The sequence below is a fragment of the Drosophila simulans genome, chromosome 3L (genome assembly GCF_016746395.2).
Source record: "Drosophila simulans strain w501 chromosome 3L, Prin_Dsim_3.1, whole genome shotgun sequence".
Lineage (NCBI taxonomy): Eukaryota > Metazoa > Arthropoda > Insecta > Diptera > Drosophilidae > Drosophila > Drosophila simulans.
In genome coordinates, this window is record NC_052522.2 from 1,770,306 (window position 1) to 1,796,830 (window position 26,525).

At 44.5% G+C, this 26,525-nt stretch overlaps 3 protein-coding genes across 6 annotated transcripts; 2 read left to right on the plus strand and 1 right to left on the minus strand.

The window, feature by feature from the left end:
• The first annotated feature begins 24 nt into the window (after positions 1-24).
• Positions 25-3,576, plus strand: LOC6736414 (probable serine/threonine-protein kinase DDB_G0280133). 2 transcript variants are annotated; one of them, XM_039294193.2, is made up of 5 exons: positions 25-271; positions 377-511; positions 1,954-2,402; positions 2,466-2,646; positions 3,010-3,576. In XM_039294193.2, exons 1-5 carry the CDS (start codon positions 154-156, stop codon positions 3,411-3,413), a joined length of 1,287 nt encoding a protein of 428 aa, XP_039150127.1. In that variant the 5' UTR covers positions 25-153; the 3' UTR covers positions 3,414-3,576. The 2 variants fall into 2 exon arrangements, with proteins under 2 accessions (XP_039150127.1, XP_002083286.1); XM_002083250.4 differs by lacking the exons at positions 1,954-2,402; positions 2,466-2,646; positions 3,010-3,576 and adding exons at positions 739-1,299; positions 1,361-1,861.
• A 3,634-nt stretch (positions 3,577-7,210) lies between these two features.
• On the plus strand, positions 7,211-19,594 carry LOC6736416 (transcription elongation regulator 1). Of its 2 annotated transcripts, none has more exons than XM_039293322.2 (5): positions 7,211-7,526; positions 9,342-9,397; positions 17,885-18,090; positions 18,485-18,776; positions 19,072-19,594. In XM_039293322.2, exons 2-5 carry the CDS (start codon positions 9,395-9,397, stop codon positions 19,456-19,458), a joined length of 888 nt encoding a protein of 295 aa, XP_039149256.1. In that variant the 5' UTR covers positions 7,211-7,526; positions 9,342-9,394; the 3' UTR covers positions 19,459-19,594. The 2 variants fall into 2 exon arrangements, with proteins under 2 accessions (XP_039149256.1, XP_016029919.1); XM_016170654.3 differs by having other exon boundaries at positions 7,211-7,422.
• Positions 19,595-20,790: 1,196 nt separating this feature from the next.
• LOC6736417 (cuticle protein 7) lies at positions 20,791-25,695 on the minus strand. Of its 2 annotated transcripts, none has more exons than XM_039293323.2 (3): positions 25,507-25,695; positions 21,703-21,852; positions 20,791-21,379 (listed from the first exon to the last, which is right to left on the minus strand). In XM_039293323.2, the coding sequence occupies exons 2-3, from the start codon at positions 21,847-21,849 to the stop codon at positions 21,095-21,097; spliced, it is 432 nt and encodes a 143-aa protein (XP_039149257.1). In that variant the 5' UTR covers positions 21,850-21,852; positions 25,507-25,695; the 3' UTR covers positions 20,791-21,094. The 2 variants fall into 2 exon arrangements, with proteins under 2 accessions (XP_039149257.1, XP_016029920.1); XM_016170450.3 differs by having other exon boundaries at positions 21,703-21,855; positions 25,507-25,681.
• Positions 25,696-26,525: the final 830 nt, after the last annotated feature.

Consider the following 26,525-nt stretch of genomic DNA (forward strand, 5'->3'; position numbering starts at 1 on the left):
AGATATGTGACCAGACTGCGGGGAGCTCGGAACTAGTTCGCTGTTTACGAACGACAATAAACGGAGACCAAAACAATTACGGAGGACAAGCACAAAGCGGACGTGAGAAATCTGTGAAAATTTTTATAAATCGCGTGTGTGGGCGCTTTGAAAATGGTGCTGCGGTCGGGAATCATAATTCCGTTTCAGTTTCGCGACACAAAGAAGCTGCTGATGATCGGGGTTCCCCAGGAGAACCGCGACCTAAACATATGGGACCTGAAGAACGTGGGTAAGCACTGGTGTGGTCGGAGAGGGGGAGGTGACCCAAAGCACGGAGCCCCCAAGCGATTTGTTCGCCAAACATGAAATATATCAATCAAATCCCGCCCCACAGTGCGTGCCGCTTTCGGGATCTACAACTTCGAGTTCCGGAACAAGAAGATCGGCTTCAACATCCCGGACGAGCTGCTGCTGCACTATCTGGACCAGAGGCACGACCTCACCAACTTCGTTATAGAGATCAGTCAAGGTAAATAGCGTTTAAGTTACGGCTAAGTCGCGTTTCAATTAGCGTTTAAGCGTTCGAGTGACTGCGGGCAACCAAAAGTCGCGATGTCGCGGAGTTCCGGAGTTTCAGAGTCCGGTCTTGTTTGTAGATCAGTTGTGTTTATGTAGACGATGCGTGCGCTTCGCTTGTAAGTCTCTGCGATTGCCATCTGTAATAAAAACCAAATTGTAAAATGCTCCCTCTTGCAGCTCTGGACGATGGCCACGCCAAGGAGATGCTCTCCTACGAGCCCTCATGCTCGATGGCGGTCCTGAAGCACCACGCTCATCAGCACCAGCACCACGTGCCTCTGCCGCAGAGGTCAAACGAAAGCACCTCGCACCACGCCCACGAATATGTGCCTGGCTCCCAGCCCACCTCTCCGGCCCTAGGGATGAGCTCAGAGGCGGTGGACTCGCCACTGGACCAGCAGGGCAACAACTCGGTGTCGGAACGCACGGACAATTCCCACAAACTGCGCCTGGGGCAGGCTTACTCGGAACGGACGCCGGAATCGATGACTCAGGCCATTGACCCCATGGACATTATACCCAAGTCGGAGTCCGAATCGGAGGTGGAGCGTCTGCAGCGGGCCTCCAGATTCCTGGCGCGCCAGGAACAGCACCAAGCCCAGCAGCAACAGCATCAGCAGCAGTTGCTGCCCGGTCAGCAGATCTTCCCTAGCTACACGCATCCTTTGCCGCCGATGAATGCACCAAATGCCTCCCAACAGTCGCCTTACACGCCGGGTCTGATGAGTCGCTTTAGAAGTGAGAGAAGTGCTTGTAAAAGTCTGAAATCCGAACTAAACCCTTAAAAATTCTCTTAAAGAACGCGGCGAACGCATGTCCAAGGACCAAAAGGAGCTGTACGTCAAGTTTTTCGAGGACAATCCATGCATGCTATCCAACCACCGACGGCACGATGGCCTCACCGAACCACTGTGGGCAAAACTGGCCCACATGCTGAATAGTGTTCCCCAAGGCGCCGTAAAGAACGTGGAGGACTGGAAGCAGACCTTTGACGCCTGGCGGTACCGCATCTTCATGTACACACGCTACAACTCCAAGCTCAGCATGTCGGAAACGACCGATCCGAAGAACTTCAAGCCCCTGACAGCTACCGACCAGAAGGCGTATGCCATGTGGACCAGCCACAAGCACATAACGCCGCAGGACTACGAAAAAATGGACATGTTCGTGCCGCTGGACGAGACCACCACGACAACGAACAGCTACGACTACTAGATCGAGATCAAAGTGCAAAATATAAAACTGTTAATGTGTACTTTAACTATTGCTAAGAAATAGAATACTTTTTAAGAGAAAGAAACCGCGTTTTTGATGTTAGATAAGATTAGACATGATATATGCAATTTCAAATTATACTTTCTACTGACTACAATCCACTTTTATTTATTGCAGTCTACGATGTCGGCCTGGACAACTATGTGCTGAATCGCCAGTGCCGCTGTGCAGACCAGAAAATGCTCAACGATTCGCCAACGCCCGAGGAGCCCACCAATCTGTGCCAGCCCAGCAATGTGCTGGAGGCCGCGCCCACTCCGCTCATGGCGCTGCCACCCTGCGAGGACGAGGATCAGGAGCCTGAGCATGAGCACGAGCACGAGGAGAGCATGAAGTACCGGATCGAAAGGGAGAGCAGTGGAGCTGCCTCCGCGGAGCTGGGCTTGCCCGCCTACGAGGCCTGCTCGCCCAAGATGGACTACGACACGCAGGACGAGCTGCCGGACTCGCCGCACTCGCAGCCGCTGCCACCACCGCCTTTCCCTTTGCCCACGGCCCTGCCGCTGCCGCCTCCGCCCACCTCGCATCACCAACATCTGCAACAGCAGCAGCAGCAGCAACATGAGGTGGGTTTTTTGACCATGGCTGGCTTTTGTGTTTTATACTTTGGACCTGCCTTATTATTTCAGGAGCGCATCCAGCAAGAGTACATCATCCAGCAGCAGCAGCAGCATCAGCACCTGCAGCAGCAACAGCACCACCTGGCTCTCCTGCAGCAGCAGCAGCAGCAGCAGGAGCAACAGCAGCAGATTCAGCAGCACCAGGGAGTCAACATGGCCATGGGCACCACTACGACAAACAACATTCGACGTAAGTTACTCTCTTGAATTATTACCCCGATCCATGCAGTCAATTGTGTTATTGTTTATGCACTTTGCACTTCTTAAATGTATTGCCCAGTTGTGGCAATGTTTCGATGTACAGCCAGAAATATTAAAAAATATATTTCAGCAACTTAATTTTATAAAGAAATATATTTAAATAAAATAATTGCGGATTTCCATTAGGGCTGCAATCGCGATGTCAATAAACAAAGCGCACATAAATTGAGAGCATTCCAATGTTATCAGGTGTATATTATTTGCATTAATTAATAAATTTGAAAATTATTTAGCCGATTACGGAACAATGATGTTAATGAGTTAATGGTGTTAATCTGCTTCTCGTCCGCAGAGCGCAAGGAGCGCATGTCCAAGCGGCAGAAGGAGCTGTACGTACACTTCCTGCAGCAGCACCAGTTCATCAACGACCACCGCCGCAACGATCCCGCGCTGGACCCATACTGGCTGAAGCTGGCCAACCTGCTGAACGCCGTGCCGCAGGGCGCCGTCAAGCACGTGACCGAGTGGAAGCAGACCTTCGACAACTGGCGATACCGCATCTTCCTTTACGCACGCTACAACTCCAAGCTGCAGGACGAGGAGGCGCAGAATCCGCGCAACTTCAAGCCTCTGACCCGGACCGACAAACAGGCCTACATCATGTGGATCCGGAACCCGGACACCGCGCCGCCCGACCTGGACAAGATGCGCAACGTCTTCTGCAACCTGGAGGAGTCGGCCGTGCAGCAGGAGTAGATAGCTCTAACATTTCAAATCTTCTTTGTCCTCTTTTCAATGGTTTCTATCGTGTTAGTCGTGCGTATGTGTGTCGCTGTTTTTCCCCTTCGGGGAATGCATTTTTCTTTTAGTTTGTTGTCATTGTTATGCCTTTTTGAATATTAAACATGTGTTTTCTGAATGAATCGCTAATTTTAGTCGGAAATATGCGCGCGACTATATTTAGCCACTGGCCGAGCAGGTCGTTTGCCCCTGCTGGTGTTTAGCATATACTAAACGCAAGTGATGAACTGGATATGGAAAGACATGGAATGACAATGAGTAGATTCGGCTCGGCTTAGCTCAGCTCGCAGTTCTGGCAAGGATGTCAAATTCGACCACTTGGCCTTGAAGGCGTTGATTCGAGTGGCTTCAAACAAGCAAGCAAACAAACAAACTCCTTTCAGAACCAGCTCCACTCGTGTGGCTCCGTATCTCCATCTGGGCACCCACGCCCGTTTCGTCTACCGGTGCTGATTAATTCGCTGCCCGCGGCGGTACAGCATCCATCCAGCGGGGCCTGTTGTACTTGTCGCTAATCCCCGGCCATTAATTATCCGTTCAATCATGTTCGATTCGCTCGATGCCGCCATTCAATCGCCACTTGGCAGCTTGGCGGGATTGTTTTTATTGCCAAGTCCCGATAATAATTCCTTCTTTCGCCGATCTGCGAATTAGTTCCAGTGTTTCTTGAACCTGAAACTGAAAAAGGGAGCCCCACCGATTAGCATATTGTTAATTAAAAAGAAATTGTTTGGCGGCGGCATTGGTGTTGGGCTTATTCTTCTGATTAAATGGCAATTTATCATAAATTACTGCATTCAATTGCAAAGTGCAAGTGCTGCGGGACCATTAGAAATCTTGTTTTATGGCCGGCCAGCACACATGTGTTACATAAACAACTAACTTAAATGAGCGTATCAGCTCGGGCGATATTACAAATGACTTGTAATCGGGGGGCTTCCCCGCCCAGAGACCCTCCATCGCCATCCATTGTCCTCTGTCGCTTATCTGCGTGGCTGCCAATTGCCATTCCTAATAAAGATAAATGAACCCGCACTCATTCCAACCAATCCACTCCGATCCGAAGGCATTGAGTTGGGTTATTGGCTGTGACTTTTGCGGCCGATTGCCCGCGAATCGGAGCTGCGTTCTGCCATATGGGTACATGTGAAATAAAGTATCTGAACTGATTTAAGGTTTGATTTTCGTAAGTAACAACGAGTCAGGTTCTTTCATTATCACTACTCTTATGTATCTATGTACAATAAATATGTTTTTATCCAATAGTATTTGTTTCCAGTGCTGTTTATATCTGCCGCGCCAGTCAGGCGTTCAATACCAATATTTCAGCATTCAGCGTTTGCATTCGAGAATTCGTGGGTTGACATCTAGGTGGCATTCGTTAGATGTGCCCGGGTATGAATTATGACAGGTGGGGGAAAACAATGCGAAGCCTGGTGGCTGGTGGCTCATGTTTAATTCATCCGTGAGTGCTTGTGGGGCACAGGGTGACCGGGTAACCGGGTAGCTGTTCCCAGATCGGCGGTCGATAGTCGTTGACAGATTAATTCGAAGTTGCGAGTCCAGAAACCAGAAATGCGAGCCGTGTCGGTGGAACTGGGTGGAGTTGGGCAGGGCCAGCACATGCCGATAAGGCTGCGGTTCCTAACCCAGTTTCCGCCGACTAATCCGCACGACAATCCAATCCCGCAGAGCGATTGGAAAATTACCACGTATCGGGCGAGCGGCCAGCAATGGTAATTTATCAAAATTAAAATTATCGCATCAGATTATTTGGCCGGGCAAAATTCTCCCACACTCTCACCCGAAAAAATAAATAATACTTGCAAAAAGACCAGCAGCAGTTTAGTCCCGAAAACACAGCGAACAAAAACTAAAACTTCATCAGATCAATCATAAAGACATAAAAAACGTTGTAAAAACGATAAAAACACCATAAAAGCGATAATAATCTTTTGAAAGACCTGTTTTGCCCAGCAATGATCAGCGCCAGATCAGACCAAAGACAGTTCCACAGCCCAACAACCACCATCGCCTCTACTAAAGCAGACATACAGAGGGGGAAATATATGGGGAAAGAGTTTAATTTGTTTAATTCTCTTAAAATATAAACATTGAAAAATAGCATTCCAAATTGTGAGGAAAAACATATGTTGACAATTGGATGATATTTCTCTCCGTGCACTTTACCATATCACACCGAAGGCAACTTGTCAGACCAAAGTGATTTTAACAGACATTTCTGTTGATTTACTATTCGAACTTAAGCACACAGACACACACATAATTGGAAAAACTTGTGTATGCTAATCGATAGGCGAACTGATTGATATGGCTTTTTAATTGCACTTACAATTTACAATTTAATTGACCTGAACTATCGCGCCGCAGAAGGCAGAGCCTAAAATTCGCAGTCGCCCAGAATCACTTGGCATAATTTTATGTCTTAATGAGGAAACCGATCCTCCCTCCATTAAGCGCAGCACTGTGAACCCATAAAACGAAGTTAAATGAAATTAAATAAATGCGAACACAGCCGTATTTGCATTGACATTAGGCGTTCGGTAATTATACGCAGTGTTGTCTGGGGCTCATTAACTCGGCCAGCCAATAAAATCAAACTCGGCTGACATCCAATCAAATTGATGGGGACAACCACTTCGTCGTGGGGGCTTTGAAGTGTTTAATGAAAGAAATTAAAATACGCCAGCCTTCAGCTCATGCGTAAAGAGCTCAGCCGCCCCAGACTATATATCATGCTATATCCGATTTCAATGTCGCTCACGTAATCGCTTTCTGTAGTGCCACACTCAATTGTGGTTCAGTGTGTGTGTTATCACCGAAGGAGGTCATGGATGTAGGCCTACCACTCTAGGTACAGTCTCTTCCAAAATCGAGAGTGCACGGAGTTCCTAAGGAATGTAATGCACTTTAAAATCATGCCTGTCATTGTCTTTAATGTAACCAATTTAAATGCTAATTGACGCTTATGCAAATAATTTTGTTTTCATAATATTGACCAAAATAAATATATATATATTGTATTTTTAATTATAATTTAACATTCACAATTCGTAAACAAATCAAGTCCGTCTGATAAACGAAATTAGCATTCCTCAATTCATTAAATGTTTCTAAGTTAAACAAATCATTAATAATTTATTGATGAGTTATTACGAACAGCAAAATATTTGTTCAGATGACTTACAAGCGAGATGTTGGGTCATTAAAATGGAAAACGGAAGCGAAATAAATTAGCTGGCTTATTTATGGGGCATATGTCGGAATATTTAATTATGCTGAAGTCCAGATCATAAATATAATGCCATTTAAAAGTCCACACTACTAACGTTGTTAATTCAGACAGTTCTCAAATCGTAGCTTTTAAGAATATTTGCCTAGATGAATTGCCATCCATAGCTAATTGAATGCTCTTGTGACCCACCTATCTGTTTGATATCAAATGATTAAAGTTTAAAAGTTCCATTTAGTCGTTTGAATTTATATACTCGTATTTGTGTATCCCCAGCTTGGCAACATGTTTCAAGAATTTGATGCCGGAAACGGCCCTAGCAACATGTTGCCTGGGCCACATATGAAAATGAAAACTGGCTGGCAAAAAGCAAAAAGGCAAAAAGCGCACAAAAACACGCCTGAAAATAGAAAACAAAGCGAAAAGCAGCCGAGTTGGAGTTCGGGCTCGGCTTTCCGAGTTCGGGCCTGGCTCGAAGCCGTCTGGCTTATTCGCAAACCAGCTGATGACCAGCGGAGGCCGACAAATCGGGAGACGGAGACTTTGTGCTGATGCTACCACATTCGCTGCTTTCAGTGTGGCCCGTGTCTTCAATGAGTTTTGTCATGCTTTAGCGCAGAAACAGCGGTTCGATATCGAGATACCCACAGCAGATAAACAGTATAATATACTATATCCTTCAGATACCAGATACCAGATAGCAGCGGCAAAGTATGTGCAGTGTTAACTGATGATGATGATTGCTAAAAATAAACGTGTGTTGTGAAGTTCTGACCAAGTGCAAGAAAGCAAGAAACGTAAAAATAAAAATACAAGTAAACGCAAACATAAAAGGATCGTTAAGATCAGCGACAGAAACAAAAGACTCAGGCAACGAACTTGCGTGCTGCAATGCAGACAATTTATAGCCTGCAGGCAGCGCAGCTGCTGTCGCAGGCGTGTTAAATTTATGCAAATAAATAAATCAATTCCACAAAGATAAATAAAATTGAAGGCGTTCCGCCGTTTTGCACGCACCAAACACTTAAGGCATTTGTCAAAATAGCCGAAAAAAAAATATGCACAAGCAATCTAGAGAAAAATCAGTTTCCCGAGCTGCCATAAATTAAACCTCGCCCATGACTTTTCTCTGCAGCAAAACTAAATAAACTAAATAAAATAGAGTAGCATAAAGGGAGGGAAAAAGTTAAAAACGCTTATGGCCTCTTTAAATGCAGCAACTTGGAAATGAGTTTTGAACAGGCCGCAAATTATTATTGTTATTATCACGGGCAGCCAACTGACATTTAGTTTTGCTTTATCTCCGTATAGTTTTTGCGTTTAATGTGCCGGAAATGTTTTCTCAGACTCCGCGGCGGATAATTGTGGGTACTTGAGCTTGGGTGTTGCCAATGATTATAAAACCTTGTTAATTTGCGCAAATTGGTTTTGCATTTTTCAAGACCAGGCGAAGCATCTTCTCCGACTAGTTTGTCGGCTCTATAAAAGTTAAACGCTTTAATTTATGCACATATCACGGTTCCTTAAATTGGCCGCAGAGCAAATACCTAAGGTCACCTGATCGGTGGGCTCATTACAGCTCGGAACGGGTTTGGGCCTGCCAGAGATTCTACCGCTGGCTGCTGAGCTGCTGAGCTGCTGACCTCCAGTGCCTCCAGTTTTGACGCCTAAAATCTCGGAGTCCGTCTAAACATAGTCACGTTCCGACTGTTAGCCGTGACATGGGCCGGCGTTTTTTGGCCGCACAGTGCATACTGGCACGCCCTCCTCCTCGGATATTTACGATCGCAAATAGCTGGGACTTGGACGGCACTTAAAATGCGTGGCATGCGGCTCACATTCGGCCAAACTTTGCGACACTGTGTGGCCAAAAAGACCGAGAGCCGCCGCCACGCCAAAGGCAATTGAAAATTAACCGTACCTAAGATTTTCAAGAAAATGGTAAATGGTCATTTGAATTGGTTCCAACGCTTACGCATGCGCCACGAATCGAGCGCTACTCCCCCTCGTACTGAAACACATACCCTCTTATCAGGGCGGCCATGTGTGGAACGAATCTCGATCGCGATCGCGATCTCGATCTCGCCTCGATCTCCGCCAGAAAGCCAAATGCTGCCACGGACACACTGGCAATTGAGACGCCAAAAGTCAGCGTCATCGCAGACACAATCACCGCCAAAAGTAACCGTTCACTAGGGTCCAACTAAGTAAGGCGATTGCGTAATGAGCGCGGCCCATTCCATTTGATATTTACCTTAAATCTGATTTGATATTGTCCCACACGGCATTCGATATGCCAGACTCGTCTACAATTACTATATACCTATACCCGGGTGTATGTACATAGGCAACAGTCGGCTGTCGTTAATGCAGGTGACTTCTGATTTCTGATTTCTCACTGAGGCTGACCAGTTGATCGCTTTAAATTAATAACAAATCTGCCTGTGGAGGACGGCCGAGCAACTTTCCGCGCTCAAAAGGTTATGCAAAAACTTCAAGTGCAACACCAGTGACTGTAGTTAAAAGCGAACAAAATTGTTTAACTTTACATTAAATGCAACCAACATATTTTTGTGTAGTGAAAGACCCCAAAGCTCAACCCTTCAGTAATTCACCTAATATTTTTGCAGCTAAGCGACTTAGAAGTTTCGGGTTTCATTTGACCAAACACAATCGACACAAAATGGTAAGTACACTCATGCATTGTTAACATTAAGTCGATTTCCGCTCCGTAATCGAGTTTAAACACGTGTAGCTCGCCATTCGATCGACTCGTGTTGTTTTGGGGTAATCAGTGCAGGTATTTATGCATTTCTCGACTTCTGTGTTTGCTCTCACATAATTTTTGAAATAATTAAGCCGCATGCACGATCGTCCAACGAAATTGACACACACTCCCAGCAACTGCATAAATTTCGCATCAACGCATGAGCAATCCACTCCCAGGCATTCGTGTCATTGGACCTTGTCGTATGAGCTGGGAAATATAAATATATTTAATTCAAATATATAAATGCTCGGCTTATTTTTAAGAAGGTATAAGAGTTCAGCACGAACATTCCTGAAAGATGAATTATTTCGGGTTATTGAGAACATCGAATCCCTCTTCAAGCCAGATAATCATATATTTCTGAGAACATAGAACTTATTATATAATATGAAATCATAATTCCCATGAGCTCGCCTGCAGTGCCAAGGGCAAAGCACATAAAACCACTCTTTCTGCACACAGAAATTGCAGTTGACAAAGGCATTGACCCACAATGGGCCATGTGAGTGCGGTTGGATGTCGATTCGAGTGATTATCATTCATTCCGTACGCATTGTTCTGTGGCAAGTTTGAATTGCGATTCATGTTTGTGCATTTGTTAAGCTGCGCGCTGATGTCTCACCGGAAATGAAAAGGCTCTGCGCTGGGCAGAGTGAAATCAGCGTCGTTAATTGTCAAAATACGTCGGGCAAAAACAATATTTGTGCAACATCATTTAAGTAATTAACGTGTTCGATTATTTTTATAATTCTGTTTTTGGCCATTTGCCGCAGACAAAGCTCCCGCAGCCGAGCATAATTATATTAATATGCAATTTGTTAATTTAAATGACTTCCTTAAGCGAAATGGAGACGCGTTCACTGCTGTTGCGCGATCTTGGGTAAATAAATTAAATATAGTTAAATATTTACGTTTTTCTTTCGACACTCGATCGGGTTGGCTATCAGTCAGCTAGCATTTTGCATTGTGATTCAGATTATGGGTTGTGCGATTGACAAATCATACAGTATGCATGCCCTAATGCTGATTTTATGCAGCAAGCAAACAAAGCACAAATTATACAAATTATCGGCCGATTTCGGTTTGTTTACAAAACAATCAAATGCTACTTTGGCCACGCTCCGAAATCATTTTCAACGCTAACGGTAGCACATTGACCTCCTGGACACACAGCCAGCCCATTGTCTTGACCACTGGGCCATTGTTTGGGCTGGAATTGATTTAACTCTGTTCGATTCCATTCGATTCGATTCGTTTCGATTTATTTATTTTTCCATTTTCACAACATTCCTGGCCAAAAGTTCAAGACACTTAACCGCCTGACAGGCATTAACTTTTGGGTCCGTAACCGTTGATTAGGCGTCTTGACTTGCTGTTGCGTTGAGATTTATGATTAGCGCCCAGCTTAGTCGGACTGAAACGAGCGAGAAAACTGAAAAGCTAAAAAAAACTGAGGAAACGAGACGCATTAAGTGCCCTACTCAAAATGCAAGTTATTACGTCTCGAAGGTTTTTGTTCGGTCTCAACGGATTTTTCCATTTTTTTCTTTGCGAAACCCAGCCGCCCAAAATGCCAGAAATTCAATGAGCTCCTGCTATCGCGATGAAGTCAATCAGCTGGCCAGCGAAAAACCAAAAAGCCGAACTGCCAAAAATGTGGAGCCCTCGAGCGTTCCCTGGGACATATTTACGGTGATGCAGATCTCTGGCCCACAAAATCTGGCAGCCACTTCGGAATGTCCAGAATGAATGACTTGGCTGAAACGTTTGGGGAGATCTCCCAGTGATACCATTGTCCAAATTGGCCATACCATCGGGTTGAGCGAACTTTAACATTCTCTGGTCCGATATGAAGTTACAAATGAAACTACAAGTGTGCCGAACAAGATTGATGTGACAGAAAATCGTATCATATTTCCTTAACTAATGTTATTCCTCAACAAAAGTTTTGACAACATAAAGGGGAAAAAGGGAAAAGCATTGAAATTGAAATATTACAAACTGAAGCCTGTTGATTCAATTTTCAAATTTAAAATGCAATTAAAATTGCTATGACACACATGTGGGGGGAATCATTGACATATCTCCTTGAAAATCTTCGAATCTAGTTCAGAAGCCAGGTTTATCCGAGTCTCAAATGTATTGCGCAACTTTCGAGACTCAGCTTCTGTAAATGCTTCTCGAGTCATCTATCGAGTTTATTCGCGATCAAAGTACGAGTATTTAATTTGCCCATTTTTCGTGTTAATTAAAAGCCGACCACGCCCCTTGCATGTCGGGTGAAATCAGCATCAGCAAATTCAGCATCTCAGTGCTGGGTGAGGAAAAAGGTCAAGTTTGCTGTGCTCCGTCAGTTTGTCTGGGAACAAATCCGATGGAGAACAATGCCTGTTGTGCAAATAGAATCCACCTACGCACCATGGCCAGTCTTGAATTTGAGGAGAAAAACAAGAAATTTACCTTTGAAAAGAACTGAAATTTCATTAACCCCATTGAGCAGGTTCAAAATGCGCAATTTGGCAGCGTAATTGAAATCAACATGATGTCTACTTATTTATTAATACTTTTTTTCTGGCCTTTTTTGTTTTTGTTCTGTTTGTGCGGCTGATTGACTCCCACGTCTGGTTTGCTTATAAATTTTGGTTATGCGATTTGCAAATCATTTTTTTTGGCCATCGATTATTGTTTATTATTCTTTTGTTATGGATATGGACTTGACTTGGGCTGAACTTCTCCGAAGTCTGATGTCTGAAATAGCATGGGAACTGTGTGGCAATTAATCAAAGTGCATAATCACATTGCTTTTCTAGCCATCTATTTGTTTGCCTGGGAAAGTATGCAAATCTCGAGATTTCACCTATGCGAAATATTCGATTTTGGCATGGGAAACTTGATTTTAGAAGGGAGAGAAAGCTTCGCAGATATTCTCTAGTCTATCTTAAATCTATCCACTCCTAAGCACACTTCAAAGATCACTTAACCTCCTCATTTTGTAAGCCGATACTAGACATTCTATATTTCGAAACCAGAAACACTTGGAGGAGCCCCAAAATCCGATCGATAATGCGTCTGGCAGGCACCTTCACCAAAACCAAGACAAATCGCTGCCAATCAGCTATCATAACTCAAGACACATCTGCCACCGAGCAGACAGATCAAAAAGCTGGTGTGCCGATCTCCCAGCACAAGGTTATGGCGAACTGAACACAGAAAATAAATAATTACTACTAAATACTTTAATATTTTATGCTAAAGTGCTTAAAATAAATAAGAAGTTCTTCAGCTGGTTTAGAGTAGGTTTCTATCATATGTAATGCTAATCAAGCATAAACTGAATAACTTTAGTTATAATTTAAAGTAAAATACTGAATGTTTTCAAATCAAAATAATTGATTGTAAAGTCGTGAGTATTTTCTCGCAGTGCACTCTTCAGACTGATGAGGAAGCTTGAATCGAAGATTGTTTTCGGTACTTCACCTCCTTTTGCCTTTTGCACACCCGGCACATTGTGAATGCTGTGTAGCAATGCACTGAAAACCGAATCTAATGGCAGCCGGGCAAAATAACAATATAAGTCGAACAAATGCTTATAAGCTGGCAGAAACATAAAATGGAAACGAGTTTGCCAGCTTGTGACAAACGAGCGCAGCCAAAAAGTAAAACGAAACTCCAGCCACGAAATAATGATTTGGCGTCAAAGAGCCATGTTCGAATTTAACGCTACCTAGCCTCCTAAGTGCGCTTTTGGGGGGTTTCGGTGGGCTGCTGTTCGTTCTGCGATTCATCAAGGTTACTTTGCCTAATTGATGGATGGCTAGGCACAGCCATTGCACTGAACAAGCGACAATTTGCCGGGCCTTGAACTTTTGGCGCCTCTGCTCTCCACTCCACTTCAATCTTCCGATCCGATCTGATGAAGATGGATTTGTATCTGGAAGAACGACAAGTCGACAACTTCAACTAAAACTGAAAGCGAAACTGAATCTCATTCCGAACCTGAATCGGAGGCTAGGCCCGTGCTTGATATGCAAATGAGAGCGCGTTGTAAAAATGCTGGGGCTAATTACGTGACACGCTTCGCCTGTTCGACATCGGGCAGATGAAGTCATTCTTAAGCCCCCTATTTATGATTCTCGACTCGGTCTGAAGGTCACTCGGACACTTGGCCATCGTAGTTGGACCCAGTTCAGTGATCTGCCGGATGTCTTCTCTCGTTCTGCACCAGAAGCCATTAAGATGTAAATTTAATGATCACCTACGTTGCGATATGTGGCAGCCAGATTTATGGATGATGTTTTCACGCCAACAGTGGTTATCCTCCCACTTCGCCCCAATTGATAAAGTACTCAATCTGATCTCATCTGGCATTTCCAGCTTGCTGGAATTGGATGTACTAAGTGCGCCAAGCGGATGTACTTACTCGCTATGACTAAGCCAAGTTTATGCTTGGAAAACCCTACACGAGGAATAGCTATTGTTGGGATCAACTAGTCAAGCAAATGTTGTTTTCCAAGTCACTTAATTATGGGGCTTAGCACGTCTTAAACAAAAAGAAGATCTCATAGATCTGCTAAGAGAAAAGGATGTTGCTTGGTGTGACTAGGCAAAGTTTATGCTTGGAAAATCTCTGCAAATCGATTAATATGAGTTTGTATGGACATAAATATAAATTAATGACGAGGAAGTAAAACAACATATATTTTCAATGCCTTTTTGTGCATTGCTAAACGTTTTGTTTGCTTCATTATGTAAAGCGATCCACTCCAGTGGGCCATCATTTTGTAATAAATTATCATCTTATTTCGTTAATCGACTTCCAATCGTGATCGCTTGATTATCTTCTCATGACCTTTTCAAAATCTGAATAGCAGGCCGAAGAGCATAATTGATTGTGGGACTTAAAAGCAGTGCCATAACTGGAGTAATCCGCTCCAGATCTCTTTCTTTCTTTCGAAGACAGTTCATTGTATGCCACCTAGCGTCTTGAATTCCCATTGATTGATTGATGAATGATCTGTGTTTTCGCATCTCTGCTTCGCTTTCATTAAGCGGACTTCGGTAATTGAGCATGTACAGTCTTTATATCATTGACTTACTTTCATCACCCACTCTTGACACGATTTCCAGGCTTAGGGAATAACCATTTATCATTATTGTTTTCGGGGCTTTCGCCTCACGCCCGCATTGCAAAAAGTGCAATTCACAAATGGTAACTGGTAAAAAACATAATATGGCCCGTATTCATAATTAAACTGCAGTGTTTCGGCCCGCACGAACCACTAAGACAGAAAACCACTCGTATCCAACTACTCATGAGGGGTACCCCCATAAGCCCATAAGCCAATATGAATTATTTCAATTAGGGCGTTTAAAAAATGATTATGGCATACTTATTATCGAATTACAATTCGAACGCGCCAAATGCAAGCGTTAAACTCTGTTTCACTCTGTTTTCGATAATGTTGTGTAATAAAAGAGATTTACAATAACTATAAGAAACCCAGATCTCGGGCGATTTATCCACTGCAGCCGAATAAGCCACTATAATCCACACTAAGCCAGAGTCAGCTGGCTAAGCAGGCTTTTCTTTTATTTTGGCCACATTAAATTAAATCTAAGCTTGACCCAAAAAAACACAAGCACGAGCTGGCTGTTTTTTTTTATGTTTTGTTTTTTGGCTGCACAAATTTCGCAAAATATTTCGACTAAGCACTTAATTTGAGACTGGAACAAAGCGCGCTGCACCAAGCATAACTGCAGCCCAGGTCAGCATGATAATAAATGATTATTTTCGGTCTAAACTGCGTTAATCAAAGGTAATGATAATGCGGTGCAGTGCTGGCCGTGTATAGCGGCGTTTACTTAGGCTTTATTGATTGTTTTTAATTAGTGAGCAGCACCTCGGTACGCCCACGGGCGGCTGCTGCTCATTACCATTACGATCGCCAGATCAAGATCGCTCCGGACCGCAGAGGAGTGCCCGGTATTCGTAAACGGAGTTACGACCCAAAAGGAGGGTCCCCATTACGAGGTTCATTCAACCGCAGTTGCGCAGTTGCGAAGCCATTCGGTGGCCAAGAATAGGAACGAGAAAAGCCAGAAACGATCTCGGTTACGGCAGTGTTTGCCACCTTCCACCATCCACCATCTGCGATCCGCTCAAGTTCAGGGTCAGCGCTATTTTGTCTGTCGGAAGTGACACTGCCGGCAGGGCGTCCATTGTTACACAAATCCGAGTTTATGGCTTCTCATGCCGCCTAATAACAGGTCTTGTCAAACTGGAGCCATTAAAAGGTTTTCAAAACGGAGCAAAACGTGTTGAGACCTGGCTCAATCGGAATAGTTGTCCGCGCCGCTTTTTGATTACTGCCTCGGAATTGTGCCTTTGAACACCATGATGGGGCAGACACCGAATAAAACCGATCGAATGAGACGTAAATGTCGCGATATACATGTTTTATAAGCATAAATAGTGCCCAATTAGTATGAGCTTTTGCTTAGTTACTATATTAGCAGAAAAGGGAATCGGAGCGTTTGGCATACAAATCCGAGGATACACTTCAAAATCAGTTTGAAATGGAGAGTGTATCTTCTTATACAAACAGATAGCCGTCATTTGCTTTCTGGACTCGTCTCGGCTTCACCTTATTTTTATGACAACCTCCACCATGGATTTAGGATAGCAGGCGAAACTTGGCATGTACGGAGCAGCTATCGTTAATGCCGGCCTTGATTTCTGCGTGTTTTTATGATTGCACACAAGCGATGACAGCGCCGATCGGCGGACAGGTATTGCTGCAACCGGCGGCTCACGCCAATATGCATTGTGCATAGCAAATAAGTGCTTGTCAATGCAAAATTGTCAATCAATTAGCCAAAACGGGGGATAGTCGAGCCCGCCGACAGCTTAACCGCTGCCTCTTCGGGGCAAGTGTGGTACATAATTGCTGGAATTAGCCACCTCACGATCCCACATTGGGGTTATGTTGTTATCAAACGTGCAATTTGTGGACCAGCGATTGCACCCCGAAGAATTGCACAATAGGTCGATCTGTCACTCTGCTATTATGACATCTCCGAGCTTGTTGATTTAAAATTAAAATAATAAATTATGCAATTGCCAAGGAAGGTTAATGATGAGTACATTTGAAAAATACTGGCATTAAAATGGTACCAGTTTCATGAGTCACATTACCACTGAATTTTATCTGTGTACTTTTACAATTAGCTCACAATTAATCAATTGTTTTGTCAATCATGGGAAACCAAAGAAATCGATATAGATCGATTGGTAGTCGCCACAAGAATCCCAGCCCCTCAAATTGGTCAATAAAAGCGCAGCCCGCGTTGTCCTGAGCCGAGCCATATGGTATCCATACATCAGCGTTATCGAATCCATTTTTGGCGTTTACTGTGCTGACAAATTTGTAGCCAGATGCCTATCCTCCCAGCCGGGCCATAACTCCATGCCGTGAGGTAACTAATGACCATACTTGGCCCCAAAGGTTTAGCCCCGTATTATATTGCCGGCATGGTTTTGGATTGGGATTGGGGTTGGGGTTGGGGCTGGGTGCGTTTGGCGGCTGTCTTGAGCTGGAGCACACACTTCCTCGAGGCTCATTAGTTAAGCAAACACTCGGCGGCAATCAATGCGAGAGACGGCGGGGGGAAAACAGATCTAACCATAAATAATGTCGCATTCTGCAGCTTTGTCCATTGTAATCGATTTGAGAATCGCATAAAAAGTGTCAAACGGCACTGGGAATGGTATAAAAACTTGAACTGAATGTAATTAATCAACAATAAATCTATTTTTTTGAGCGGGTAATTCAATTAACCCAACAAACAGTCGTCATACATATTTATGGGTAATTGCGATTCATGGGCCAAACATCTGAGCAAAGTGCAAGGCAATCAGCAAACAATAAAGTAAGTAATTTCTTTGAATATTTGATAGCCTTTTTTGTCAAACAAAAACTCAAGCACCTGCAGCAATTTAACACTTGACATTGTTTTATGAGCAAGAGAAGTGGCGACGCGGGGCATTTTCTTTATGTAATTATTGTTATTACATTCGAGTTATACACACTCGATTTCGATTCGAGTTCAAGTGCGAACTGTTTGTTTGCCTCAAATTGAAATTGATTTGGCCGAGTCTGTGTCCAATTTGCCATGCGACTAAATAAAGCGATTTTAATTGATCATCGATTCGAGGTTGTGTCGATGATAAGGCGAAGCAGGTTTTATGACATTTGTTTTGAATCTCGAGTCGGTTAATCTCGATCTGGTCGGTTCTAACTGATATCGGGCGCGGAATCGTGTAACAATTTGCCAAACAAAACAATGCAAAGCACTTTCTGGCGAGGATTCCCACACTCATCCGTATCCAAACTCGTTTTCCAGCTCACTCCTTGCCTGCTGCTAGTCGCCACAGTCGCCAGTTTCAGCCTCCACGCGCAGGCCATCCGGGTGGACTGGGGCACCAACACAGGACCCATAGCACCACCTCCGCCGCGCACCACTCCGCAGCCGCCAAGGAAGCCATACCGGGATCCAGCGCCCGTCTGGGAGGACCAGAGCGATGACGTACCCAACCCCAATCCCTATGTGTAAGTGCAAACGGGTTTCGCAGAGATCCATAACCAGAAAAACTAGCTGCAAGGGTCAATCTGCCATTTGTATAAATTGTTTATATAAATAAATTGAATTCCTGGTTTTTTCGGATTTTCGCCTGCGGCCAGATGTAGAGAAAATGAAGTGGCAACGGTGATATTATATTACATTTGAATATTTATAAGACTGCCATACAATGTTGTCTCGCATTATTAATAGATTTTCAGCAACTGCAATACATTTTATAATAACCCTTTTATGGAAATCATCCGAAGTCATTACTTTAATGCCTCTGAGGCTTTATTACTTAAATCAAATGACAATAAAATCGTCAATAAAGTCGGTAATGATATTAATTATATCAATCAAACCTTCGTTCTTCCACCACAGCTACGTGTTGCCACCGCCTTCGAGACCAAGGACCTGGGCGATTCCCGCAGGACCCTATGCTCCGCCCAACTACAACAACCTGCCGCCCAAGGGCAACAACTACGGCCAGCTGGCCAGCAATTCCTACAGCGGAGGAGTGACCTCCGTGCCGGGACTGGCCGCACAGTATGTGCCCGGAGTGGGCATCAAGTATACGGCGATTGTGCCCGACAAGCTGCAGGGCAAATACAACGCGAAGACCAAGAAGTACAAGGCCTACGAGAAGGCCAAGTACGCGTACCCCTGGAACTATGTAAGGCAATACGAGAGTCGCAAGCGATATCTGCGCTATTGAACCGCCGATACCCGATATGCATTTAGAACTACCTATATATAATTGTACAAGAGATTAAAGCCAGACACCTCAGACACGAACCCCGCTTTTGACACTGTAAATTGCAATGCCTTTCAGCCCGATCCAGTCAGACACCCCCGCATCGCAAACATGCCGCTCACTATCCCTTTCACAATCATCTTGCCCCATCCACATTCACATCCACATCCACATTCATGTCCATGTCATAATCGCATGCATCATCTCGTTGCAGTTGCAGCAGTTGCCGGTGGAGGAGAAGGCCTTGGAATGGCAGGCGGAGCTCGAGAAGCGGCTCGACGAGGAGCAGGCTCAGTCGCGGTCTCAGGCTCTCAGTTCCTCCACGACAAGCACCACTTCCAGCACCTCAACAGCCACCAGCACCACCACCACACCAGCACCACTTCCATCCGCAGACAGCACCACAACTGCCGCATCGACGACAACATCTACGAGCACGCAGCAGCCCACAACAATTGCCAATTACAAGCTGGCACACGAGAAGAGCGCCCATCTGAAGAAGCACAGCAAGCAGAAGAAGCTCCTCCAGCTGCACATGGAGCAGGAGAAGAAGGCGCTGAAGAAGCTCCAGCAGGGGCAAAACTCGTTGCAGACCAGTTGAGCGGGCGCGATCGACGGCTAGCAGCTGAAAAACAAGCAAACATTTAAGCGAACATTACCTTTAAGACTTGCCCACAATGTTGTAAATAACTATTAATAAAATTAAACATCCCATAATAAAACGTAATCGAAATTAAGGAACGTGGAACTTCAGATGGGCAGCTATGTTGGACATAGTAATTGAAATTAACCATTTAGCAAAAAAATCAAAAGACTTAGGCAACGAACTTTATCTGGGAAATTGTGTTGGGCTGAGAAGACTAATAAAACTAATTACTGGCGGGGAAAAAAGGGAACATAAAAGTAAATTAAACCACATGATCGAAATTAAATATTGGGTAACTAGCTTGAGATGGTCAGTCCAGAGACTAATTGGAGTTAATGAATAGCGAATAGCATTCTTCTAAGCAGCTAAATTAGAAAAACAGTTTTTTTTCAAAAATCTACACAAATAAAACTATTTTGTGACCCAACCAAAAATAAATAAATAAAACTGTTAGTGAGAGTTAGTCAAACAAACGTAATTATGCAACGCCACGAACGAAAGACTTAGGCGACGAACTTGGCAGATGCATGTGAGATAACTTGGAGAAATTTAACTGCGCAAATGAGAGATAAAAAGTTAAAGGGAAACAGTTGAGAGGGCAATCCCACTAGGATGGCGCCTAAATTGCCTTTTAATTGCTCCCGGGGGTCAGCAAAAGGGCAAGCCGGACAAGGTGAGCTGTCAAACGGATTAACGGACCCACCACTGATTGGCGCTTTCTTGAACGACTTTTTGTAGCCGCAGGCACTCAAAACTGGGCACAAAAAGCAGTGCCAACAAAACATACGGCAATTAGCCGTTGCAATTAGCGGTGTCGTTGAACGGCGGCGGCTTCTGGGCCATCATTTAAGCTGATCAGTGATCACAGAGCGGCGTCTTAAGACCCTGACCACGGAACGTCAGCGACAGCAATGGAAACAATATAATTAGCTCGAAATGCTAACAAAAACACAATCATTCTTCTGCTGCAGCCAAAAATATTTGATTTATGCCCGGCTCCCGACTTTGTATAGGTGTCGTTAACCCAGTTTCAGCTTGTCGACGGGTTTAGTCAACCATATATAGAGACGGTTAATTTATTATAATTAAGCATGAAATTCATATTTGGCTGCTAACATCGGTAGTAGCTGATTCTCTAAGTGTTTAATTTAATACCGTTTTTTCCTTTGGCTCAAACAATTACTCAAGCTAAAAGACCTCAAGATTGGTTTGCAGATAGTGGGGATGCTAAGGGTAGCCATAAATTTCTTTGAACAAAAGAAGCTGAAAGATAATAGGCAGAATCCGTTTGCATCTAGTTGTTTGTTTGTCTCCGAAAACAAAAGGGAAATAATTTTATTCATTCACGCCACTTGGCTTGAATTATAGCCCCAAAATATTTACATTTTAAGTCTAATAAAATTGTTCGTTTACATTTTATGGTCCCCTCCCGAAATCAATTTAAATTTCAAATACGAAATTCACTTAACAAGTCAGCGAAGTCATTGAAAGACAATTAAACATTTTGCAATTTACGGCTGCGTAAAACAAGACAAATATTTCGCTTGTCGCTTTTTTGCTTTAACGGGCCGGTTTCACGCCGCTGGACGCCTTAAATCACAAATGCCACAGGCTCGGCTATAGCCAGAGCCCGGATCGGTTGCCTGCTCCGGAATTCCAGCGCCTGGTGCACCCGACTGTTCCCGGTTCGCTGCTCAACCACGGCCTTGAATCCCCGGTTGGCTCCTCGCACCTCGTAGTGCACACTGCGAATGTGTCCACTGGGCTCTAGGTGGGAGTACGACCCGGAGACGTAGTCGCCATGGCGCTGCTCTCGATGCAGGATGTGCACCCGACTGGCCACGTCGGAGATGTGGTACTGATGCGCGTAGTGGAGCTGGGAATAAGACAGATGCTATTTCATTCTCCGATCTGTGTCACTTAAAAGTTGTGTCATTGTGTCAAACAATGTTTGCAGTGCTAATTATTATATTTATCAGGTCTGATGAGTTGGTAGATAAACACACAAGGCAATAAATAAATCGGTTGAATGTGCAAATAAAACAAGTAGACTGAAAAGGTGCATATCAGTTGTGGATTTTATAGATATTAATTTAAGGCATATTCAATAAATCAAAAAAGGAGCATTATGTTAGTTTATCATAATAAGGCTTTTATTAAACCCAACTCGTATTGTTGTGAAACAGATGCCAGACTCACCCTTTCCTCGTCATGATTTCTGCCATAATCGCTGTAAAACTCGATGTGCCCAGCCGGACCACGCTGCGTATGCGCAATATGCAGCAGACAGAGGACCACGAAGCCGAATCCCCATCCATATGCCATGCTGACCGGACACGTGGGCATGAGCTGCTGCCGAAATTAATTTGATTAGAAACATAACGAAGTGGCCGAGAAGAGTGGGCGCCCAGTGCTGACCGGAGATTGGCCCCGGAGGAGTGGTCGGGGTGAAAATCATTTGCACTTTGCTGTTACGGCAGCAGTTGAAAGCTCGGAGCAGCCACTTCCTAGCGGCTGGAGCGATGCTGATTACATAGTCACGTTGTTAACTACATCTTCACGGTGCACAGCAGCCAAAAACGCTGGTGTGTATTGGACGGTCGACCGGTGGACTGGTGGACTGGCGGACTGGTGGACTGGCGGACTGGTGGTGCATGCCACAAGTTGGGCAATCAAAGCGAATCAAAGACCAGCATCTTTCACACTTCGTTAGGGGCAAGAGACTTAGTCAAGGCAATTTAGTGTCAAAAAGCGAGCAGTCGATAAAGACAAAGGCCCCTAACCCATGGCAATATGCACATTATGGATCTTGGCGATCTCCGACGGTTGGCTAACATGCCCTAACGTGACTGGCCGCCCGATTGGATTGCTCTGACCCAGAGCAGGCACCTGGACCCTTATTGTGCCCCAACACCCCGATCCATGGGCTTGGCTTTGTCTTCGAGGAGATTGCCGTTTATGAGCCGCGAGTGGCAACTTTCTTTCTCTTGCATCATGATGGCTAACTAATTCTCCTTTTTGGCCGTTTGAGGCACGTTTCGCTGGCAATGCAAAGATTTGAACAGCAGGTGACGGCATCGCCATCGCCTCTGCCCAGTTTTGTTCCTGGTCTTCCCACTCGGATGCTCAGTTCATAAAAACCAATGCCCTTTTGATTGGTTACAGCTGTAATTGCCCCGGGGTCTTTGTGAAAGGCTGCCAAGTCGAAGCCGCCAATCACCGGCAAAAAAATGATACCCAAAGAATAATGTTTTTAGTTTTCTTACAATATTAGTAAAAAATGGATTCTAAAAAAAGTAGTATTTGAAAACATGAATTATGCGTATGATTTAATGTAAGTCGTGTAATCTAAGTTTTTGTATGATTTAAACTTCATCACTTAACTAAATATTCAGTAGGCATTTCACCCACTTCTTCTTTATTATTTCTTAAAATATATTTTCTGTGCAGATCATCCGTTGGTAATAAAGAAATTGTCTAATTAGACCGCTGCACCAACTTTTGATTGGCCATGGGCCGCAGTACGCATACGCCCCGTTGGATTGCGCAAACGAAGCTAACTAGATTGATCTGACTGGATGGTGGGATGCTGGATCCCTCTGGGCCACGAATCTTGGCGCCCAAACTGGGCCCGTCCAAACTGTCGTTAATTGCGGGGTCGGCTGGGTGGCTGACTTCCATAATTCAGAGAATCGAACCGATAATCTACGGTGAGTTAGGGCACGTTTTGCCGGCCCATCTCCGCCTTGGAAATGCCAAATGCACTGGGGAAAAATCCAGAGCTCTGGCCCAAAGATATAAACAGGCTGGACCAGGACAACTTGTTTCTTTTGACTGGCTAATTGCAATGTAATAAAATGGAAACGAAATGGCGAAAGAGAAATATCGGACGACAAAGCATTTTCGTTTCCATTTCTTTAATCGAACAGCCTCCTGGACACACGCGCTCCATTAGGCCCGACAAGCATGCGGCGAATGTTTATTCATATCTGGAACGACTTGGGGTACGGGACGGCCCGGTCCAATTCCAGATCGAGCGACACATCCACGGCTCCAGATCCAGATGGGGATCCAGATCCAGAGGCACCGCCACAGACCAGGCAGCCGCACTCGGTCAGTCAGTCGGTTTGTCAGTCGGTCGGAAGCCGAGCCGTGCCAGGCTGATGCGAAAAAATAAAAACACTTGCGTTTTCTATTGATTTGTAGCCAGATTTCTTGTTTTCCTTGCTTTGTTTACATAATGAACTGCCACCGAGTGGACCCCTTGGACCCCTGGGCCCCATTGGGATCCCCTCTCCTGACCATTTCCAGCTACGACATCAGTTATGCGGGTGCCAGCCGCACATAACATTGCTCAACGCTATCCGCCGACACTCGAGATCGGAGGCTATATCTGTGTCCCCACTCGTCGTGCCCAGATATATAACCTTAGCCAATGCTATTTGTTGCTATCTTTATAGCAATCGTAGCCAATGTCGTCGTCAATGCTGCGCCGAGCTGCCGTTGGGTTTCAAATGGTGGAGCTTATTGCGAACTTCGTTTAATTGCCAAGGGGGAAAGATGAAATGGCAGCCTCGTTGGCTGGGGAAATGTACAAAGGGGCGTGAATGATGGGAGAAAGCAGTTGAAAACGCCAATAAAAAATCGTCAAATGTTGCCTAATTTAGAAAGGGGTTCAGTTGGAAGGCCTGCAGAAGAAATCATCCATTTCATTGAGGTAACACTATTAACTTAATACGAATCATTTGCCAGAAAAGGTAACATGATCTAAAAACTTTAACTAGCAAGTAATTTCGCCTTTGCCATCATAATTTCCGCAATAAATTAAGCCAAATGTATGATTATTATAAAAGTATCCAAATATATAAATACACAATTATGATTTTAGTATGTAAGCAATTTGGTACATTTGTAAAGTTTGCAACAAATAAATAATTCAGATTTAATCATTCGCTTAACATCTTGAACAAACTTTTATAATCTTGACGGTTTGTCATGTTTCCGTTTAGGGGACCCATTAAGCCCAGTCGACATTCTACGAACATTCTACTACAACTACGGTCATAATCTGGCTTTTCATCTTCCGCAATTTGAGCCGCCATCCCGGGTTGTTGGCCACATTCGGCGGTTCGGCCTGGTTCACTCACTTCCCCTTCTACGAAGTGGAGATCGGAATCGAGATCGAGAGCGGGGGGATTGCATAATGTCATGGGTACAGAAGAAGACCGCTTTCAAGGCCGCAGTCGTGAGCACACTTGGCTGAGCCTTTCTCCCCTCTCCCCTCATGGATTCGGACTGGGATACCCATACCAGAGGCATTCCCATTCCCAAGCCGCAAAAACACAGGCCTTTTATGGCCTTTCCTGGCCGGGAGTCGTGTTGCTGCACTTCCCAATTAAAATGCATGGCTAGGACGGCTAAAAAGCGGGCCGAAAAGCACTCAGATGCGATACGAATCGCAGAAATGTTGCGAGCAACTGAGCAACAAAACTGAAACCCGTTTTAAATGCACCGAATTTACATAATGTGCTCCAAATGGGCAGCGGGCGAATATAAATCCCGAATCAAAAAAAGTAATCGAAAAACAGAGCCGCAAGCAAAGCCGCAATGGCAATGACAATTGCATGTGACAATTGCGGAAAACGGCCAAGTTGCCCAAAAAATCAGGACGCAAAGTTAAGTTCACGGAGATCCGAAATTGTGCATATGAAAGTTTCAGTTTCCTTGGCCATTCGAAGGGGAAATGCTACTGCCGAGTTAACTGAAAACTGAGCCGAACGTGAAAAGCGAATCTGAATGGCGATATTGATGGCTGGCAATTTATGTTATTGAACCTTGCCTTATGCAAATTGAAAAACTATGAGTAATTGTTAGCGATTTCTGGGCTTGTTTTAATAAGATTTTTCATCTTTTGGCCGAATGTTTGAGAAATGAAAGTCCCGAAATTAAGGAGGTCCACCCAAAAAATAATCAAACGACTTCCTTCCACAGAGGGCCACTTACTTTTGCTGTTTTTTTTTCACTTGCAAGCCGCAAGTTGCTGGTGGCAAGTTGCCAGTTGCCAACTGCCAGTTCGTAGTTGCTATGTGTGGGCCGTAATATCAATGGCAAACACTTGAAAACTGAACCACTTTGCTGGGCTGCCACACTTGCTCTGAAGTGTTTGGAGCGGAGAGCTCTTGGGTTTATTTACGACAGCCGGCAGATGAGGTGAGATGTGTCTGGGATTTTAGATTGTCAACGCGGTGCCTCGGATTCTCCTGCGCACGAACATCGTGGTGCCCCATAATTATATGCCCCTCCGTGTGTGCACAACTAAATCTGTGTCTATATCCATAAGTCTGGTGGCCGGGGGCCCGACTATTAGATCATTCTCTTTTGCAATTCTTCCCCTGCCGTGCACTGGGTGATTTAATTAACTTTTGCAGCAGTTCCCTGAATCCAATTCAATAACGATTCACCTAGCAGACAAAAGGGCATGATGCCGCACTTTGAGCACACACAAAACGGGCTTGCAACCGCAAATTAGTTTCAAACATCGCACAAAACACAAAAACAGCCTGCAAAACTGCATCAGCGATCGGCAGCCTTGCAAAATTCGTAAATCCACAGCCATAATAACCATAGCCCCGCCATATCCCCGTCTATATACATATATATCCCAGACTCAGACTGAAAAATCGACAAACGATGTGCGCCTTCAATCTGTATTATTACTCGGCGGCTGGTTACTTTTCGGTTTTGCGAGCGGAGCGAAGATTTTGCAGTGCTGATAGTAAAAGTGACGCATCAAATGGAGCTGCCTCAGCTGGGTTGTAAGTAATGGGTATTGTGGGTATACCGGGGCCAAACTGATTTTAAGAACTAACATGGTAAAGTTCGAATATTATATATGATGAATCCCTATGATGACAACTATTATACTTGATTTGATTACTTATTTTATACTTATTTTATCATATGCAAATGGCTTGTCACCATGGAGCACTACCAGCTCTACCCTGTAACCCAAATGTTCTGAT